The sequence below is a fragment of the Camelus dromedarius genome, chromosome 19 (genome assembly GCF_036321535.1).
Source record: "Camelus dromedarius isolate mCamDro1 chromosome 19, mCamDro1.pat, whole genome shotgun sequence".
NCBI classification, from domain to species: Eukaryota; Metazoa; Chordata; class Mammalia; order Artiodactyla; family Camelidae; genus Camelus; species Camelus dromedarius.
In genome coordinates, this window is record NC_087454.1 from 21,276,212 (window position 1) to 21,295,567 (window position 19,356).

The window sequence follows — 19,356 nt, forward strand, 5'->3', positions numbered from 1 at the left end:
GGGGCAAGGGCGTGTGGCCCATCCCCGCAATCCAGCCCACCTGGGAAACCTCTCCCGCCCTCCTCTCACCTGGAGCTGGCCCAGCAGCTGCATCGTCCGTTCGTTGGGAATGGTCTGGTTGATGCTGACAAGAGCAGAGGAGAACTCTGCATATCGGCGTGTGATCTGGGAGAAAGAAGATGGGAAGAAAAATCACACCAACCCCCGGCCCAACCAACACAACCCCCCAAATCCGTTGAAGCTGGCCAAATAACCTCTGTGGGACTCCGGCCTCCAACCCCTCCTACCAACAGTGCCCAACCCCCCTGAGTCTGACCACACTCTTCGACTGCCCCTCACACAGTGTGGGGCCCTGGAAATTTCCAGCCAGGCCCATGACTCCACTGTGAAGCTGGGCAACCCCCACAGTGAAGCTCAGAGCCCTGCCTTTCAATAATCCTTCTGTTACCCTTGCCCTCCCTCACATAGTGAGGCCGAGTATCCAGCCCCCCAAGGCGCTGAGGGTCAGTGCTTCGGACGCTCTGGACATTCATCTCCAGGATCAGTTCAAACCGTGGCCACAGCAAGGCAAGCACCTGTTCCCAGTACCTGTGGGCTTAATCAGAATCAGAGATCAGCCGGCAAGGAATATGGGGGGATGGTGGGCAGGGCTAGGGGTCAGGTGTGCATATGGGAACCCTGATCAAAGGTTAACGGCTGGTGGAGGTAGGAGTGGGTGTGAACAGTAAGTCTGAAAGCAGCAGGGTCAATGGTGTCCGGTCAGGAGGAGCCCAAGGGTCAGGGCAGGCTTGTATGAGACCAAGAGTTCAAGGCCAGTGGGGCGTCAAGGACCAGAATTCAGTGACCTGTCTAGAGCGGGAACATCCCTCTTGGCTGCAATGTTGCGGAATCGGAGGACAATGTGGATACAGAGAAAAACAGCAATGGCGTCGTAACAGTCAGCCAGATAGGACTCCAGGTGTTTCTGTGATTTAGGAACAGGCAGAGGATGGGAAGAGAGCATTTGTTACTTTGTCCTTCCCAGTGGCCACAGACAAATGCACTCCTTTAGGGATGCAGTCCTGAGGTGGGTGGAGATCTGAGAGGGAAATGCTCCCTCCTTCCCTGTCCACTGCCTTGCTCACCAGATCTATGATCACAAGCCCATCATAGCAGAATTCAGGGCTGAGCACCAAGGGGCCCCTGAGTTTTCAGGTGCTATAGCCTAGGTGTGGATCAGCAGGAGGGATAACCTCAGAGACCCCAAGCTTTGATGGACAGTCACACAGTATGAGGCATATGCATTTTGGAACGAGGGGATCCTGGTTTCAGTACCACCAGAGCTATGACCTCATTGCGGTGCTGACGAGGACTGGGGACAGAGAAGCCTAAGAGCACGGGGCCTAGGGAGCTTACCAGGGTCATGTTGAGTGTACGGCCCATGACAGAATGGAAGAGGTCGTGTGCAGCTGGGCCGGACACAACAAAGAATTCACAAATGAAAAGATATTCGCGGCAGGAGTTGTCCAGGAGGGCGTAGTGCTGGCTGCGGAAGAGGGCCTCAAAAGGATACTAGGAAGAGAGACAGAAGGGATGGACCCCAATACTGACTCCCCTGGATGTGGCTGGAAAATCAGCAAACCTGGGTAATGAGAGCTCAAGAGACCCTCCGCATCCAAGCCACACCCAGGCTGCAAAAGAGCATCCTCAATGGATACAGAAGACATCGGGGGAGAACGGACAAAAGAGCCCACCCACATCTGCAGCTGCTGCTCCTGCATCCACCTCACACCTGCCTCGTGACACGTCATTCCCCTTGCCAGCCTCCCTCCTCTGCGCACCCTAAGTCAAGGGTCCCAACCCTCTTCTCATCACAGGACACTGGGGTGACTGGAGAAGGGGATTCACACAGGGGCCTGCAGGGCTCGACCCTGAGGTCTGGCCTCAGAGTCCCTCTCCTGACTGAAGCTTGTTCCTCCCCCTACCCGCTGTTCTCCCCGCTGGGCGGTATGGGGCACGAGGATGGGTGCCTCCAGTTCAGTGGGGGAGATGACAGAGCCACGGGTCCCCAGGGTGAAGATGGTGTTCCTGCTGCGGAGGGATGGTTTTGAGAAGAATCGTGAAGGCTCCAAGTCAAGGAAAACAATAAGATTACAACCGTAATGGAAGATCAAAGACTCAGGACCTCCAGGGACCCCTGGCAGCCAAACACAGCCTAGGTGCCCCTCTTTCCCAGTACCAGGACCCCATTTTACCTACATCTGTAGAACCCTCTACACCCCCTGACATCACATGCAAACTGATGTGTCAAAATCATCTGTGCATTTTTCTGGAGAGGGTGGCCACAGCCTTTAATCATTCTCAGAGGTTTTGTTCTCACAGAAAAAGGTAAGCAGCAAAGCCTTGGAGGCTGGAGGCTGGAGCCAGGAGCCCCCTCACTCCCCAGGCCTGGCATGAGGGCTCCTCAGCTCCAGGATATCTTTCTTTGCTGTATCTTCCACGCCCATTAGATCGTCCTTCTCAGCGACTTCCTCATACTAGTGAAAAGAGAACTGGTAACCATGGCTTCAAAAAGCTCGACAAAAAAAAATTTCTCTTTATATTGTCCCCCGTTGCCCAGTGGCTGCCCCTCTGCCCAGCCCAGGTGCCCCGGAATACTTCTCCCTCTGTGGCCTCACCTGCACCTTCATGAGCCGCCCCAGGTAAGAGCGGTAGTAAGACAGGTAGATCTTGCTCAGCGTCTCCACGTATTCGTCCCTGATCTCCTTCGCTGTTGCTCGTTCATTGCCCAGCAGGAACTGATAGAAGAACCTGCAGGGGTCGGGACCAGTCAGTCTCCCTGCCTGCCCAAGACACCAGACAGCACGCTGGGTTGCTCAAAAGCTCAGAGGCCATCCCAAGCCCTTCCTTCTGGTGGTGACCTGTACTTCAGCAGGGCCGTCTGGGGGATCTGATAGTTGGTCATGGGTTTTCTGAAGGAATAAATCTTCTGAAGGATGAACTCCCGGATCTTCGTCACTGCCTAGGCACGGGGGACCAAACACAGGGCATGAAGCTGCAAACTTCTCAGTCTGGGAAGCATTAGGGAAGTAACAAATCTTGAATATAGGGGGAAGAGTAGAGAATATCTCTTCAGTATTTCTTAAGGTGGGGAGGGTATAGCTCGGTGGCAGAGCACATGCTTAGCATGCATGAGGTTCTAGGTTCAATCCCCAGTATCTCCATTAAAGAAAAACAATGACTTTCAGGGAAACCCAGAGATGTGAGAATGAGCTCTGCCAGGGAAATCCAAGGGTGTACATCTCAGGGAGGCTGGTTCTCGTGGTCTCAGGGGTATCCACCCCCACCCCCGACCTTGACCCGGAGCCGGTCAAGAACGCCTCTGACGTCTGCACAGGCCGCTGTCCCTCTAGCCTCCTGCTCTCGGACTGCAGCTGCCTTGGCATCCAGTTCCTGCAGCTGCTCCAGGAACCTGGGCTCTGTCACTGGAGCCTCCAGAATTGCCCTGGGTAGCAGGGAGGGATGGGATGGGTTAGGAGAGAGACCCAGATATCCCTAGACTCTAAAACATACCCCTTACATCCAGCCCATCTCTTCTCCATTCTTACACTGTATCATGTAGTTGGAACATACAGAAAAAGTTTTCTGTTCCTGGACAAATACACATCCCTACTGCCCACGTAAGCCTTGGACCCCCTCACTACATGCCTGACCCTGGATGATCCCTCATCTTTGATGCCTAAAGCACAGGTCAAGGTTATAAAGGTTGTCAATCCACTGATCAGTTTTTGGAAGTCACTTGATGACTGAGAGCCAGGAGGCCCCCGGGGTAAGCAGAGTAGGTCACTCCAGCCCATCTACTTACTATAGACATTATGACCCTTCAGATTGGTGACTCACGTGACAAGAGCAGAGGGCACCACTAGGCCATCGACAAGCTCCCCCAGTTTCCCCCGGACAGCCTGGCGGTTTCGAAGCCGAATATTCATGGCGCCTGACTGTTCCTGCAGTGTCCGGATCTCAGAGCTGATGGAGCTGAGGTCACTCTGAAAAGCTCCCAACATCTGCTCCATGCGCTGGGGGGAAGGCAGAAGTGTTGCTGAATTGCCATTGGGGTGGTAGGGGATGAGTGGGTCACACAAGTTTCTTGGTAGTCTCCAGTATCTATCAGTCCATGAGGGCAGCAGGTCATAAGGGAAGATGTACCCCAAAGGTCACTAGCAAATAACATCAGTCATGACAGCAAGAACAAAAAAGCCGCTTAGGTCACCCTGAAAGTGGCTCTAACTGTCCCCACCTAAGGCTAATGACCTAAAGAATGGTACTAGCGACCATGATCTGGTTCAGGGTTATTGGGGTCACATGTCATGGTTACTAACCTCAAGGACAGCATCGCAGGCTGTGATCTGGTTGTGCAGAGAAGCTATGTTCTCACTCTCTTGGATATCTGACCCACAAAAGTCAAGGAGTGTCATCATGAAAACAGAGATCCTCAGATTTGCAGGCCCTTTCCAATTTCTCCCCGAGCTGACAGAAACCTCAGAAAGAAGATAGCAGCCCCAGCATGACGTCAGCACCACACCCCATAAAATCTCCATCTTAATAACACCACCCTTTTCCTCTGCTAGAGGATACAATCCCGAATGGATTTCTGCTCAATCTGTTGTAGCTCCAGTTCAACCTGCTTTGAATAGTGCCGGAGATCCACACCCTGGGAGAACATAAACATTACAGGTCAGGAGAGAGTCAGCGAAGGAACACTAGGACAGAATCAACAAAGGACTAGAAAGTAAGACAGGGTGATATTTTAAGAGCAAGAGACTGTTTTCTTTTCTTTGAGGAGAGGGTAGGTGGAGGGGCAGATTAGTATAGTGGAAAGCCTCACCGTTTTAAGAGCTTCCTTTACTAACTCATCCTCCAGATTTGCCTGAATGTGAACTGGAAACAGAAGTTTATCATAAGGGTTCAGCTAGCTCCACAGCTCCCTCTCCCAACATTAAACATCTGCACACCAACCCCTGCTTTATCACTTCTGGCCCCTATGCCTCTCAGATTATAAGTATTGCATCCACCCAGTGCCATCACTTACCATCCACTTCATCCAGGATGAATTCATCAGAGGTGATGTCCAACTCCCCAAGTTGCAATGGCTCCTGAAGACCCGGACCACCCCCCTGGAGAGGGGCAGGTTACAGGAAAGAGAGGGGGAGAACAAAATATAATGGGATAAACCCCAATGCTTTAAGTGGGGGAGAGGGACTTTTACTAGGGTCATAGGTAGGTACTGAGTCAAAAAAATCCCATAAGTCTCATAGGGTACCCAGTCTACTAGTTGGGGCTGATGTGTAGGGAATATGACAAGGAGACAAGCAACCCACCAAGGGGCGAAGTGACCAAATGAGGAAAATTAGGAGATGCAGAGAACAGAGCAGAAATTGCAGTTGAATTTAGGATCCCCAGACTCCTGCTACCTTAAGTGTTCTATCACAATTCCTCTGGGGAGCCCTAGCCTTTCCAGAAATGTCAGCTAACAGTGTTTACCTGCATGTCAGGTGCCAACTTACATATACTAAGTCATTTACTCCTAACCGACACCCTATATAGTAGGTCTCATTTTCTTCACTTCATAGGTGTGGAAAGTATTGGCACAAAAAAGCTAGTTAATGTGCCCAAAGACACACAAAGTTTAAGTGGCAGAGCTGGAATTAGAACCCCGGTAGTTTGACTCCAGAAGCCATGTTCTTAACCTTTACACTACATTGCTTCTCTTCTGCCCAAACATCCGGAGGTTAACTGAAATTGTGTCCCCAGAACCTGAGTCTCGGCCATTCTGGTCCCCGCTCGGGCTCCAGTCCGATCCCAGGGAGGGGTATGAAGAGCCAGACCAGGTAGCATCAACGGTAGAAGCCGAGCTCCTAACCTTGTGCCTACACCCAACCCAGGCCCTTCTGATGTGAGGAGGCCTGAAAAGCCTCTGGAGGAAAAATATCCCTGCGCTCTCACCAGCGGGCCCTCTTCCTCCTCCATATCTGAGGCCCCGGCCCGCAGCACCAGCTCCCGGGCGGCTGCGGCCATAGTCGCAGCAGCGGCCATTCCGCGCAGCTTCACTTCCGGCAGCTGTCAGGCGACTCCGTTCCGCGGATTGGAACTCCAAGTCCTGGAATGTCTTGCAAAGCGCGAAATCGTTCCCAGATATTTGAGTTAAATTGTTTGACTTCAGCCTTCCCCTTTCAGGTGTAACCGCTTCACCCAAGTGTAAATGGGAATTGGAAGTCTTAAGCACGATCTCAACCCGGAACCTTCGTTGCTCTCACACCCAAGAACTTTATGAACTTTAAAGGGAGACCGCACCGGAAGTTGTGGAGCCCAAAGCGGACTCAGAAGTCTCGTGCAGTTTCCGGAAGCTCCTCGCAGAGACCGCTCCGCCTCTTCCGCCTGGTAGCTATAAAAGGCTGTTACGTCACTTCTGTTCTCTTTTCCACTGGAGGCCTACGCGCTGTCGCTGGGGCCGCCGCCATGGTAAGATTGGAATCTGTGCGGGTATCCGGCGACATCGGAACCGGGGCAGGGAAGGTCTACTGTCAGGGGGCCGAGAACGTCCTATTCTAGGGGCACGCAACTTTCTGTGTGGAGAGTTGGATCGCGCCCCTGGAAAAGGACGACTAAGACATGCAGTTCTGGGGAGTGGTGTCAGAGGAAGAGTTACTCCCCGGGCGCTGGAAAGCGGCGAAAGGCTTGGGCATGTGTGGGGATCTTCGGCCTCCGCCACTCAATGTACTTTTGGGAGCAACTTGCTCCCTCCCAAAGGTTGCGTTTTTCCCAAGCCTGAACACTTTATGTTCCTGCGGTTTGCAGGATTGAGGAGTTCGCTGTGTGGTGAAAACGTGAAGGAGGTCGTTGCTCCCTGTGTGACCATCTTAACGCTCTTGTTTGAGGTTACGGGTTGACGGTAGTTGACGGTGTCTGATTTCTCTCCCAATCTCTGTCAGTCTCTAGTAATTCCTGAGAAGTTCCAGCACATTTTGCGAGTACTCAACACCAACATCGATGGGCGGCGGAAAATTGCTTTTGCCATCACTGCAATTAAGGTAAAGTAGGGTAAGGACTACAGAATATAAATGAAACTTTGGGTCGAAGTGTTAAAAGCCAGAGAGTAGTCTCGGAGCAAGCCAAGATGTTACACCCAGGGGATGGAGAATGGGTTCCGTTGTCTACCTGAATTCACTAATATTTTCCATCAACCATCAGTCAGCTTGTGAGGTTCATTCTAGATTAGGTTTCTGCCCCTTTCCCCCAGTGCATCATAAAAGTAACCCTTCCTGCAAAATTGGTATGTGTGGGAAATAGGGTAACTGTACATTTTGAGGGGTGAGTAGAGAATGCCAAGAGATACCAAGTATGAAGAAACCTGTAGTTGGGGAGCGGGGGTGGGGTGGTGTCACTGTATCATGACAGGACATATACTCACATGCCAGAGGTGTAAGTCATTGCCCTTTTACAGTTGAAACAGGAGCCAGTACTTGGATAGTTTTTGTGAATTAAATCAGTGCAAGCTTAGGTAGCCCCCTTAACCAAGCTAATGACCACCTGGCTTTCCAGGTAGAGGCATTATCTTTTATTTAATATTTTCTTAACTCATTTTATTGTGCTTCACAGATAATGTGTTTTTGTGTGTGTGGCAACCCTATCTTGAGCAAGTCTGTTGGCGTTTTTCAGCAGCATTTGCTCACTTGGTGTGTCTCACATTTTGGTCATTCTCGCAGTATTTCAAACATTTTCACTGTTACGGTGATTGTGAGCAGTGATCTTTGGTGTTCCTATTGCAAAAGGATTAAAACTTGCTGAAGGCTCAGGTGATGGTGAGCACTTCGTAGTAATAAAGTGTCTTTTAATTAAGGTATATATTCTTTTTAGACAATGCTGTTGTTCAGTAAATAGTTTACATGCACTGAGAAACCAAAAAATTGGTATAGTTTGTTTTATTGCTTATCGCTGGGAAAGGTTATTGTAGAGATAGTTGGGTACTAGGGTTTTTGATAATTGTATGGAGAGTCAGCAAAGGCTGGCTCTTCTGGTGAAAGAACTGAAGCTTGGGGGTGGTCTTTTCTTAAGGATCTGGAATAGGGAGTGATGTGGTACTTGGAAATTGGAAGAAAGATGTAGCCGGGGGGAAGGGAAAATAGTATGAGGGGTTCCTCAAAAAATGTAGTTAAAGGAGTGGTGTAAAGCAAGGTTAATGGCCAGGGAAAGGTGGGGTATTGAAGTTGACACAAGCAGAAAAGGATATTTATTGAGAAGTAATCTACATCTGCAAGATTATTCTATGCTGTGATCCTTTGATTTGCTTCCATTTGTAGACTTTTTTTTTTTTATAACTATTCCTTCAGGCTGGCTATTCTGCCCTTCCTCTAAATGAGGATGATAACTGCCATTTGTGGATTATTTGGAAACACGGGAGGGGTTGGAGTTCACAATGACCGGGAGGTACCCATTGGCCTTCTTTATAAGGAGCTCTTGTCCTGCCAAAATGCCAGTGCCCCCACGAGTAAGTGCTTTAAATGCATTCGGAAAGTAATGCTAACTTGATATCAACTCTTCTACATGGGCCAGGCCCTTGGATTACAAAGATGAGAAAGTGATGGTTTCCTGTAGTATACTCTTCTGGATGGAGAGAATAAGCATGGTCTGCTTGGGGACAGTAAAGGGGATTTGGAGGACTAAGAGCGTTGGCAAGCCAGTACTTAAGTAGGGCTTTCAAAAATCTTGGCTTGATAGTAACTTTTTAAAACTTGTTTATGGAAAGTTGTTTCATCTATACCCTTCCCTATCCACCTGTATTTTGAAGTAAATCTTCAGATGTAATATTTCTTCTGTAAATACTTAAATTTGAGAGAGACTTAGCCCCTAATCTCTTATGGATCAGTCTCCTGGTAATTTGACTTCTGGGTCACTTTCTTAGAGAAGAAATAACATCTATTTTAGTTTCCTGGGGCTCTTGTAACAGACTTGATGGCTTAAAACAACAGAAACTTAATCCCTCGGTCCTGCATGCCAGACATCTAAAACTGAGGTGTTAGCAGGACCATTCTCCCTCTGAGGGCTCTAGGAATCCTACCTTGCCTCTCCTATCATCTCAGTTGACAACAGTCCTTGGTTTGTTTATCTTATAGATGCATCACTCTTGTCCTGCCTCTTATCACATGGCCTTCTCTCATCTCTGTCCAATCCTTTTGTAAGAATCCTTTTGTAAGGCCCACCCTAATCCAGTATGATCTCATTTTAACTAACTATATTTGCAAAGATCCTGTTTCCAAATAAAGTCACATGTTGAGGTTCCAGGTGGATGTAAATTTGGTGGAACGCTATTCAACCCAGCACCCCATCCTTCAAGTGGCAAGGAGTACCAATGTAGGTGATATGATGCCACTGGTTTAAGCATTGGTTTATTTTGATCAAAGGGATGCAGTGACCTGCCCAAAAGATCATGCATGGCCTGTGGCCCTTTGACTTAGACACTGAGCAACTGACAGTCCTAACCTTTGATCAACCCTATTAATTCAGAACACCCTAGTCTTACAGCTTTGGTGCTACATCAACTTTGAAAGGCATCAGCTTCATCCACGGTGCAGAAATCAGGAGGTGCCACTCTTGGTGTTGCTGCATTGTCTAACAGCATTTATTGACAGCTGCATATGCTGGATGGTATATATGTAGTGTTTTCAAGGGATGTCTGCCCTAAGTTGTCTGTTCTTGGTCCAGCCCTGCTCCTGAACAAAATTCTTTTTCATTTAATTTTTAGCTTTGTATCAGGGAAAGTTTAAGGCACTAGGTTATTTTAGGCCCTACCTTTGTGTGTTTTTGAATAGTGGGTCTAGAGAGGAAACAAAAAATAAGACTCCTCCAATTCCAAAACCTCTCCTCAGGGTGTGGGGCGAAGATATGCTCACGTGGTGTTGAGGAAAGCAGACATCGACCTCACCAAGAGGGCAGGAGAGCTCACTGAGGATGAGGTAAGGACAAGGAAGGGGGGCTGCGAGTTGGGCCCACCTTGGAGGGGGGAACCATCTGGACCTGACCCTTGTCCTGCCTGCCAGGTGGAACGTGTGATCACCATTATGCAGAATCCACGCCAGTACAAGATCCCAGACTGGTTCTTAAACAGGCAGAAGGACGTAAAGGATGGGAAGTACAGCCAGGTGTGTACTGAGATGGAGATTAGAGAAAAGTAAGGCAAGGTGTCCATTTAGAATTGGTCATAGGCCAGAGGATGAAACAAGCATTCCTCACTGTCTCTGAAACCAGGTCCTGGCCAACGGTCTGGACAACAAGCTCCGTGAAGACCTGGAGCGGCTGAAGAAGATTCGCGCCCACAGGGGGCTGCGCCACTTTTGGGGGTGAGTGGGGGTGGGCCTCATCTCTTCCTGCCCCTGGACTCCCAGAGAATTCTCATGCTCCCTTTGCTCCTACATCTTTGTTTTGTGTGGTGAATGACCTGTGACCCTTCTGTTTTCTCACCTGCAGACTTCGTGTCCGAGGCCAGCACACCAAGACCACAGGCCGCCGAGGCCGCACTGTGGGTGTGTCCAAGAAGAAATAAATTTGTGGGCGTTGTCTGTTAATAAATAGTTTATACACTTATGGCTTCCTTCTTTGTGGTCCTTGCCATTTTTCTGGGACACTGATAGGGAACGTGCTGTAATGCTGGGCCCTGTTGGTCCTTTTTCCCTCTCTTAGCTGATTGCCCCCTCAGGTACCCAATGTCCTTGGTCTTGATTAAAGCTTACTATTGCTAGTCCCCACCCTACCGGAAGCAACCCTTTATCTAGTGTATCGCTCAAAGGTGGGAGGGAGGAATAAGCAACTCTCAGCCTTGAGGGGGAGCCCTGACCAGTATGAAGACGAGGTTCCTTGGTTTTGGCGTGTGCAATGTTGTGCCTTGTGTAGTAGCTGAGCCAAGCCAATTGCTGCTTGGATGAGAATTTGCAGATATTTACCACCCCAGGTTTTAAAAGGTAGGGGCCCGGAGTCGGAAAGTTGGGGGGTATGCTGATTTCGATGACCCAAAAGAACTGGGCCCCGGGACGTCAGGGAGGTGGGATGCGCGGTCGCGGGGGAGGCCGCTGCCGGTCCGGCTGCACAGCGTTTGCCGGCCAAGACACGGGTCCAATTTCATTCCTGCCTGGTCCGGGCAACGATCACGCTTCCACCCCACCCACTCCCGCCTGTAGTCTGTGCGTCGCGCGGTTGCGAAGCTTCCGGCGGGGTTGCGCAGCGCCAAGCCCTCCCGGCGAAAGGGGCGGGACTTGGGCGGGGGAGGCGGCTGGTGAAGCGGAGCGGCCAGCCATGGAGCCGGGCTCTGGAGCCGCGCCGACAAGGTAACCTCTCCAAAGCTGCCCCCAGGGTTCCCGCCGCGCCGCCTCCCGCGTCAGCACCTTCCCGCGCTGATACTACCCTCTCGATTCGCCCGCCCCATCCCAGGCGTGGCCCGCTAAGGACCCAAGTTTCCGAGAGCTGGGCTCCCTGGCCATTAACTGCCCTCCATCTTTCCCTCCAGATCCCTTCTGACCGTGCCACACCATGCCCCTCAGTCTCTTCCGGCGCCTTCTCCTCGTCGCCCTGCTGTTGGTGATTGTCTGGACCCTATTTGGGCCCTCGGGCATCGGGGAAGAGCTGCTGAGCCTCTCGCTAGCCTCCCTGGTCCCTGCCCCTGTCTCGCCTGGGCCGCCCCTGGCCCTGCCCCGCCTCTTGATCCCCAACGAGAAGCTGTGTAGTGGTCCCGTTGCCCCTCCCTTCCTGCTAATCCTAGTGTGCACGGCCCCAGAGAACCTGAACCAGAGAAATGCCATTAGGGCCTCATGGGGCGGCCTACGCGAGGCCCAAGGGCTCAGGGTGCAGACTCTCTTTCTACTGGGGGAGCCAAGCTGGCGCCATCCCACCGGGGACTCCCACGGGAACGACCTGGCACGCGAGTCTGCGGCCCAGGGGGACATCATGCAGGCGGCCTTCCAGGATTCCTACCGCAACCTCACCCTCAAGACCCTCAGTGGGCTCAACTGGGCGGACAAACACTGCCCCATGGCCTGCTACATCCTCAAAACTGACGATGACGTGTATGTCAACGTCCCGGAACTGGTATCAGAGCTGGTCCGGCGAGGGGGCCATTGGGAGCAACAGAAGAGGGGCATGGAGCCCCAGAAAAAGGCTAAGGTTGGAGATGAAAAGTGGGAAGGAGGCCCCACCTTGGGGAGCCAGCCAGTGCCTCTTTTGTATTTGGGCCGTGTGCACTGGTGGGTGCACCCCTCTCGGACACCAGGGGGCAAGCACCAGATATCAGAGGAGCAGTGGCCTCCCACCTGGGGCCCCTTTCCCCCCTATGCCTCAGGCACAGGTTATGTGCTATCAGCTTCTGCCGTGCAGCTCATCCTGAAGGTGGCCAGCCGGGCACCCCCTCTGCCTCTGGAGGATGTCTTTGTGGGAGTAAGTGCCCGACGAGGAGGCCTCACCCCAACCCACTCTGTCAAGCTGGCTGGTGCGACCCACTACCCTCTGGACCGGTGCTGCTATGGGAAATTCCTGCTGACATCCCACGGGTTGGATCCCATGGAGATGCAGAAAGCCTGGAAGCTGGTGGATGGCTCTAATGGTGAAAGAACTGAACCCCACTGCTCCTGGCTCCAGGGAGCACTAGGCATCCTGCGGTGTCGGGTAATAGCCTGGCTTTACAGCTGAGAGTGCTTGGGGGCTCACAAGAGGGACGAGGAGTGGAGGGTCCAGCTAGCACCCCCACGAGCTCTCTCCCAGGCCCAAGGCAGGGGCCCTAGCTGGCTGCCCGTGATCAGCTTCCCCACACCAGACACTCAGTCTGTCACTGAAGACTGAGGGATACAGGAGAAACCTAGAAGCCTGACCTGCCAGCCCCAAAGATGGTCATCAGGAAGAGCAGCACATGCTGGGTTGTTCTCTCCAGCCATGGCAGAAGGGGCATAAGCCCCTCAATAAACCTGTCTCTCTTCCTCTTCGAGTACAGTGTGGTCCTCACCAGAAGCCCCAGAACACAAACCTGGGCAGCCTGAAGGCTACCGGATCCTGCTGGATGGGAAGAACATATCCAGGGTTGTGGGAGAGGGAGGACAGCCTTTCCAAGGAGGAAGGCCCTATAGGGCAAGGCTAAGGCCACAGCAACCCCAAGAGACAGGGAAGGGTAGGGACAAGACACCATGACCCCTGGTATCCGAGAGCAGCCCTGTGCTAGACCTGGGAGAGGACAGGTCCACAGGATGATCCCAATACATTATCCAAACACTCACCTTCCTCTTTAATACCAACCCACCCCAGAGCCAGCTGTCCACCCCTAGATCGGGAAGGGGCACACTACTCCCTCCTCATTCCAGGGAACAGGAGCATTCCCCACAGGGGGTCCTGGGGAGAGAATGTTGTTCTCAGGTCACCCCGGAGCCTGGCTCAGCGCACAAATCTGTCCAGGGCAGATGGCCGGGCCCCCGTGGGCTTGGCTGCCTTCTCTTGCTTCTGCGGCTGCTCCTCAAGGCTCTGCCGGACTCTGTCCTGGGATGGGGAGAGAGGGATGCAGTGAGAAGTGGCGGGCTGGCTAAGCCAAAGGCACAAGCAAGAGGGCAGAGCCCGTGGGCACCTGGCCCACCCCCAAGTGCTCAGTTACCCTGTGTTCTTCATCCATGACCTTCCTCTTCCTCTTCACCAGACTTGCTGTCGAACTGCGGCCCTTCCGCTTTGGCTTTGGCTGGAATGGAGCCTTGGCCTCGGGATCATAGCCCTATGGGAAGGGGTAAGAGGGAAACCTGGAACAGCCTCAGAGGCAGGGGTGGTGGCACCTGCCTGCAGTGCTGCACTTCTGGGGACACAGTGGGGATAGGAGGTGGGGGTCAGGCGCCTGCTCCATACCAGCCTCTCGATCCGTTCCTTCTTTTTCTGCTCCAAAGAGATGACATCAACTTCTGCCAGGGCTCGTGGATCCAGACAAATGAGCTCTGCAGGTACCTGGATGTGTCACAGAGGGACAGGAAAGGGTAAGGAGCCACAAGAGGGTGACACCAAAGGATAGAAACCAAGGAGGCTGCTGAATCCCACTCTTCCCAAGACCCCAGGCCCCAAACTACACGCAGGCACCTCACCTTCTCCAGCAGCGCCTTCACCTCCCACTCCTGGCGCTGCTTCTGGCTCCTGTATGGGTTATTCTCCAGGCCATCAAAGTTGGGCTCAGCAGCCCCTGGAAGGAGGAAGGAGCATGGGGCCATAAACAGGGGCCCAGCCTGACCAATCCCCTTGATCCTGGCTGATCCAAGACCCATCCCAACTTCCCTCCAGTTCATTCACTATGAGCCCCATCCCTGCCTACTCACCAGGAATCAGCATGCTGGTGATGCCCCCACTGTGCCCCACCCCTAGCACATCTTCAAAGGGGCAGAACTGAAGGCTGTGCACGTGGCCTGAGAGCCGGTGAGTGAGGTAGGGCTGCTCCAGGAGGGGGGGGCTGGCCTTGCACTGCCCTGCCCACACGTTGACCACGTCACCCATTCCTGCAGCCAGCAGTCCCCGCTGGGAGAAGGCCAGGTGCCCTGCTCCCTGGGGCAGAGTCCTAGCACTCAGAGGCTGGAACGTCCCTCGCAAGTCAAAGATCTTTAGCTGGTGGTCCACACCAGAGGTGGCCATGTGCCTGGGGGGAAGAGGGGGTTAATCTGTAGTATGAGCTTAACGGGCAGGCCTGTGACCAAGTCCAGGCATGAAGTCCAGCTGGGGAGAAAAAGACCAATAATGATAGTAATCACTACCATCACACCACCCTCCACAGGCCTCCTCTCAGTTAAGCGTCACTTGACCGTATTGTTTATTTCCCTTTTACAGTGAGGAAACAAACTCAGAAAAGGGAAATCAGGGTGAGCAGTAGAGCTAGAATTCAAGTTAGACTGGGTTCTTCAGTGTCTGTGCTCTCACCTACTCAAGACGCGTGAATTGAAGGGAAAAGGCATACGACAATCTATCTAAGTGATGTTCCACTGTGCAGACAGCCCAGTGGCTCAGCAGAGGGAAGGACGGATTGAGGAGGTCAGGGAGGGCTTTGTGGGAAAACTGGGATTTGAGCCTTTCTAGGCAATTCTCAAGAAAGCACAAGAGAGATATACAGCAGGTATTGGAAGCAGGGATTTGTTTTCAGGATGGTGGGAAATAGGGACAGGAGGACCAGGAGTGTACAAATTGTAAGGGCTCTTGAAAGTCAGAGAGGGACCCAGAGTCCCCGACATTGGTCTCCAGCAATGACAAGTCACAAGGTGAAGTCATGCAGACCGGAGAAAGCCTCCTTAGGAAGCAAGGCAGTAAGTAATGCACTAGAGGGCCCCACCCCGCCCCCTTTCCCTGGAAGGAGGAGGGGCAAGGTTGGTGACCAAACCCTCTCAAGGAATCGTGACCCACGTAAGTCATTTACTTTCAGAGACTGGAGTTTCTGTCGATGTTCAAGTTGCTCCTCAGAGAGGGAGGCTGAAGGGGGACCAGCCAGGCCAGGGGCTGTGTGTTTGCCAGACGCCAAGGACTCTCTTTAGCTGTGGCTGTGAACCCAGGAGGAGGGAACTAAAGGGTTCCTCTGAGCAGAGAGTTGGCCTTTGATGGGGCTGAATAGAGGCCCAGTTGGGAGAAACAGTAGGCCCGATCCAAACACGCGTACAAGTCAGACAGAACAGCTGTGGAAATGCACATACTCGCCCAGGAAGAGTGGAAATTCAAAGCAGACCTCCCAGCCCTACCCTTCTCGTCACCAGCCAGACCTCAAGAGAACGACCATCCGATCATCTTTAATGATGATGGTCACAGAGCATGGCGCCACCCACTCACTAGGCACCACGGTAAGCTCTGGATGCCATGCCTGGCTTTAATGTTAACTACAGCTTGGTGCTAAGCCCAGGGCTTGGCGAACTATGGCCCATGAGTCAAATAAGTCCAGCCCACACCTGTTTCTGTACAGCCCATAAGCTGAGAATGGTTTTTACATTTTTAAGTGGTTGGGGAAAAAAAGCAAGAGAAAACATTTTTAAGGCACGTGAACATTATTTGAAGTTCAAATTTCAGTGTTCACAGATGAAGTTTTATTGGCACACAGCCACTCTCATTTGGTTACTTATTCCGAGGCTGCTTTTGCGCTACAAGAGCACAGGAGAACGGTCAAGACGGTATCTCTTCACACTGCTGCCCAGGGCACTATCATCTCAGTGACACGCCCACCACCTGTTAGCATTTTGAGCACCACCGAGCTCATTGTCTATCTATGTGGAAAAATGTTTACAAAGATGAAAAAAAAAAACACCTCTCCACAGATCGGCATTGATAGATACACATCTGCAATCAAGTTTGATGATTCAGAACACTAATTCTGAACCTCAATTAAGCAAATGTTATTCTCCAAAACAGAAATCCAGTTCTTCCCACTAGTTGACCTGTGTTACAGATACATTGTGGTTCAATTGTTTTTATACATAATTGCTTAAAAATTTGCAATACTTTTTCTCTCTTGTTACGTAAGTACCTATGTGAAACACTCGGTTATGCCTCTTTATCAAAAAAGCCTAAAATGCTTACTATCAGGCTCTTTACAGGAAAAATTTTCTGACCCTCGAGCTGGATACTCATACCCGCGCTCGCAGGGGAAGCAGCGTGTGTGCACGTACACTGACGTTACGTAACGGGCCACTGACATGGCTGGTCAGTGGTAACACCAGGATTTAAACCAGGCAGTTTGGCTGCAGAGTGTGTGCTCCTAAAGGCACATCACCTTCTAGTCCCTTTTGCCCAGCTGTGACACACCCCCCTCAACAGCACCTCATGCCCAAACAAGTGACTTACGTGCCTGTAGAATCTACTGCCACAGCCCGGACCCCACCCCGGTGACAGAGAATCTTCGCCAGTGGCTCCTTCATGGCTGGGCTCCATAAAGACACAGTCCCTGGACATCAGAGAAGAGCTGAGGTTACTAATAGGGCACTGAGGTGATTAAACCTGGGAAAGATGGGGACTCAAAGCCAAGAGGTAACAAGAGAGGGAGGTAAAGGGGCAACTTTAAGCGACTCATGAAATACATGTTTAGAAGAGAAAAGCAGGATGGGTGGTCAGAATTGACCTCAGCCAAGGACCCACCGTTGCTGTGTCCAAGATGGATGACAGCATTGTAAGGGTTCTGAGTCATGACGTCGAGTCGTCCTGCCCGAGCATTCAGAGCGGCCACAATCTTTCCCACGGACACGTCCAAGTATGTGAGAAACCCTGTCTCTGACTATGAGAGAGAGAGAGAGAAAGAGACAGACTGCCTTCTGGTTTCCCTCTACTGGGGTCCCAGGGGAGGATCAGTCTTCTCAGGGTCTGCCACCCAGTCCCTGTGCTCCACAGCCACTCACAGCTGTGGCCAAGAGGAAGTGGAAAGGCAGGAACTCAAGACGTGTGACTCGGTCACAGCGGCGGATGCAGTGGAGCTCAATGCCTTGGTTGTCGTAAATGTGAAGCCAGCGGTTCTGAGCAACAGCAAGCAGTGCTTCTGAATGCAGAAACCTGGGAGGAGAGAGGAGTGATTCAACATGAAAGGGAGTCACAGGCTATCATTCAATCAGGGATGGGCTATCTCACCCCACTGACCCCCAACAGAGGCCACTGACCGGATGTCCCGCACTGCCTCCATGACGTTGATCTCACACATGAGCTTCTTTGTCACCCAGTCAAGGGCAGCCACGTGACCCCGGCGCCCTCCAAAAGCCAGGTGTCTGTTGGAGGTAGGGACAGGCAGGGTGTCAATGCAGGGGAGCAATGACCCCTGACTCAGAGGTCTGCCCCACGCCAGCTCCTCTTCTCCAGGTGAGAGATACTGCTCCACACACTCACCTTCGCATGGAAGCAGATCACAGGACCCTCCCCACATCAACATCCAAACATACACTGGTATGGCTGAGATGGGCAGGGCTGAAGTGGTTAAGGAGACATGACCACATCCTAGTTCAAGTCATTGGAATTCAACCTTACCTCCCAGTTCGAGAGTAATTCAGCCTGTAGGGTCCAAACTGCCTCAAGTTCAAGTCAAAGTGCTGAAAAGGGAATAGTTTAAAAAAAAAAAAAAAGGCTCCCTTCAGTAATTTTCTCTTCCACTCCCCACCTCCATCTTGCTCTGCACCACCCATCAACCAATGAGCCCTTTTCCATCCTCAGGCTCACTTTGGCCGCACTTGCGATGTCCACGGCCTCCACGATGTCAGCCTGCCGTATCCTTGCCGTGTCCTCCCCATCCTCCCCTTCCAGAAACCTGCAAGCGAGCGTTACAGCTGCATTAAAGCTTCCTAACATGAAATGGGTGTACAAAAACAAAATGGAGAAATAAGAGCCCCATAAAGCAGGGGACGGAGAGACCCACATTAGGGTCCACTTACCCAGGTTCCTCAGCAAGCAGCAGCTCAGAACGAGCAGCTCTCACACTTACTTCCTCTTCCTCAGCTTCAGCTGCCTCCAGTCGGCTTCGGGTTTTGGATTTAGAACGTGGCAGCTATCACACGTTAGGGCAGGAGCGAAGAACCAAGGGATATGAGGAGGGTCACAAGAGAGCCACCGGGCCCCGCCCCCATCCAATTCACTCAGACATTCCCTGCTTGCAACAAGTCCTCACCTTTTTGGATTTGTCAACGCGACGGAACTTCTGAACTACCTCCCCAGGGACGGGGGCGGGGCCTGCAAATGGGTCCTGTGCCTAGGGCAGAGGAGGCAATTAGCAGACCAACTAGAGTTGACCCCAACCCTCGTACCCTCAAGGCGGAAGGCGAGTTGTCTCGCTACCCTGTCAAGTTCCAGGCTCACCCCAGACAAGCTCCGCTGAGGCCCCCGTTCTCGGGGTTTCTTCGGGACCTGAGGCTTTTTGGAGATCCGAGACTTCTTTCGAATGTGAATGTTCTTTGGCTTCTGGGGGCGGAGCTCTCGATTCCTCTTCAGTTTACGAGGGGGCCCTGGAAAGGCTCCGGCAGCAGTTGGAGGGGTCTCTTCCTCCCAGTATCGCCGCGGTTTCTACGGGCAGATCAGGAGCCCTGATGTTCCGCGGCCCCTTGCCCCGCCCCTCCAACCCCGCAGCTAAAAACTTCCCTTCCACCCCAAGGAGGCCTCTACCTTCTTCTTGGCCTGAAGTTTGTCCTTCTTAGGCGGGACATCCCTGCCCAGCTTGGGGGCTGTTTCCATCTAGCCCACCCGAAAGACGACGCACGTGCAAATTCTTCTCAGCTGTCCCACAGTTGGCTTAAAAACTCCCGGAAGTCCTCCGGTTGCCATCCAATCGGTGCAGCCCTAGGTCTGAAGCCTTCTAGGCGCCATCTTGAGTGAGGGCGCTCTCTC

General features: G+C 52.2%; 4 protein-coding genes across 5 annotated transcripts in view; 2 read left to right on the forward strand and 2 right to left on the reverse strand.

Annotated features, from left to right (window-relative positions):
* Window positions 1-6,328, reverse strand: part of VPS52 (VPS52 subunit of GARP complex) — a 13,826-nt gene extending 7,498 nt beyond the window's left edge. The window contains exons 1-15 of one of the 2 annotated variants that reach the window (XM_010994561.3): window positions 5,983-6,328; window positions 5,069-5,153; window positions 4,865-4,917; window positions 4,615-4,690; window positions 4,359-4,426; window positions 3,880-4,055; window positions 3,334-3,484; window positions 2,901-3,001; window positions 2,658-2,790; window positions 2,459-2,516; window positions 1,965-2,098; window positions 1,396-1,551; window positions 846-964; window positions 465-588; window positions 70-165 (exon numbers count right to left, since the gene is read on the reverse strand). In XM_010994561.3, coding sequence (XP_010992863.1) covers window positions 70-165; window positions 465-588; window positions 846-964; window positions 1,396-1,551; window positions 1,965-2,098; window positions 2,459-2,516; window positions 2,658-2,790; window positions 2,901-3,001; window positions 3,334-3,484; window positions 3,880-4,055; window positions 4,359-4,426; window positions 4,615-4,690; window positions 4,865-4,917; window positions 5,069-5,153; window positions 5,983-6,072 — 1,620 coding nt within the window. In that variant the 5' untranslated portion in view covers window positions 6,073-6,328. Of the gene's footprint in view, window positions 1-69; window positions 166-464; window positions 589-845; window positions 965-1,395; window positions 1,552-1,964; window positions 2,099-2,458; window positions 2,517-2,657; window positions 2,791-2,900; window positions 3,002-3,333; window positions 3,485-3,879; window positions 4,056-4,358; window positions 4,430-4,612; window positions 4,691-4,864; window positions 4,918-5,068; window positions 5,154-5,982 lie in introns of those variants that run through there. The other variant, XM_064476375.1, reaches the window with a different exon arrangement.
* A 92-nt stretch (window positions 6,329-6,420) lies between these two features.
* On the forward strand, window positions 6,421-10,617 carry RPS18 (ribosomal protein S18). The gene is made up of 6 exons (XM_010994560.3): window positions 6,421-6,498; window positions 6,969-7,067; window positions 9,903-9,989; window positions 10,074-10,175; window positions 10,282-10,373; window positions 10,501-10,617. The coding sequence occupies exons 1-6, from the start codon at window positions 6,496-6,498 to the stop codon at window positions 10,574-10,576; spliced, it is 459 nt and encodes a 152-aa protein (XP_010992862.3). The 5' UTR covers window positions 6,421-6,495; the 3' UTR covers window positions 10,577-10,617.
* A 642-nt stretch (window positions 10,618-11,259) lies between these two features.
* On the forward strand, window positions 11,260-12,993 carry B3GALT4 (beta-1,3-galactosyltransferase 4). Its single transcript, XM_010994559.3, has 2 exons — window positions 11,260-11,354; window positions 11,534-12,993. Exon 2 carries the CDS (start codon window positions 11,557-11,559, stop codon window positions 12,706-12,708), a length of 1,152 nt encoding a protein of 383 aa, XP_010992861.3. The 5' UTR covers window positions 11,260-11,354; window positions 11,534-11,556; the 3' UTR covers window positions 12,709-12,993.
* A 277-nt stretch (window positions 12,994-13,270) lies between these two features.
* WDR46 (WD repeat domain 46) lies at window positions 13,271-19,293 on the reverse strand. The gene is made up of 15 exons (XM_010994558.3): window positions 19,135-19,293; window positions 18,832-19,035; window positions 18,644-18,724; window positions 18,411-18,523; window positions 18,199-18,286; window positions 18,010-18,071; window positions 17,649-17,753; window positions 17,394-17,544; window positions 17,137-17,272; window positions 16,846-16,945; window positions 14,355-14,668; window positions 14,127-14,221; window positions 13,897-13,992; window positions 13,655-13,768; window positions 13,271-13,542 (listed from the first exon to the last, which is right to left on the reverse strand). Exons 1-15 carry the CDS (start codon window positions 19,201-19,203, stop codon window positions 13,441-13,443), a joined length of 1,830 nt encoding a protein of 609 aa, XP_010992860.2. The 5' UTR covers window positions 19,204-19,293; the 3' UTR covers window positions 13,271-13,440.
* Between the last annotated feature and the right edge of the window lie 63 nt (window positions 19,294-19,356).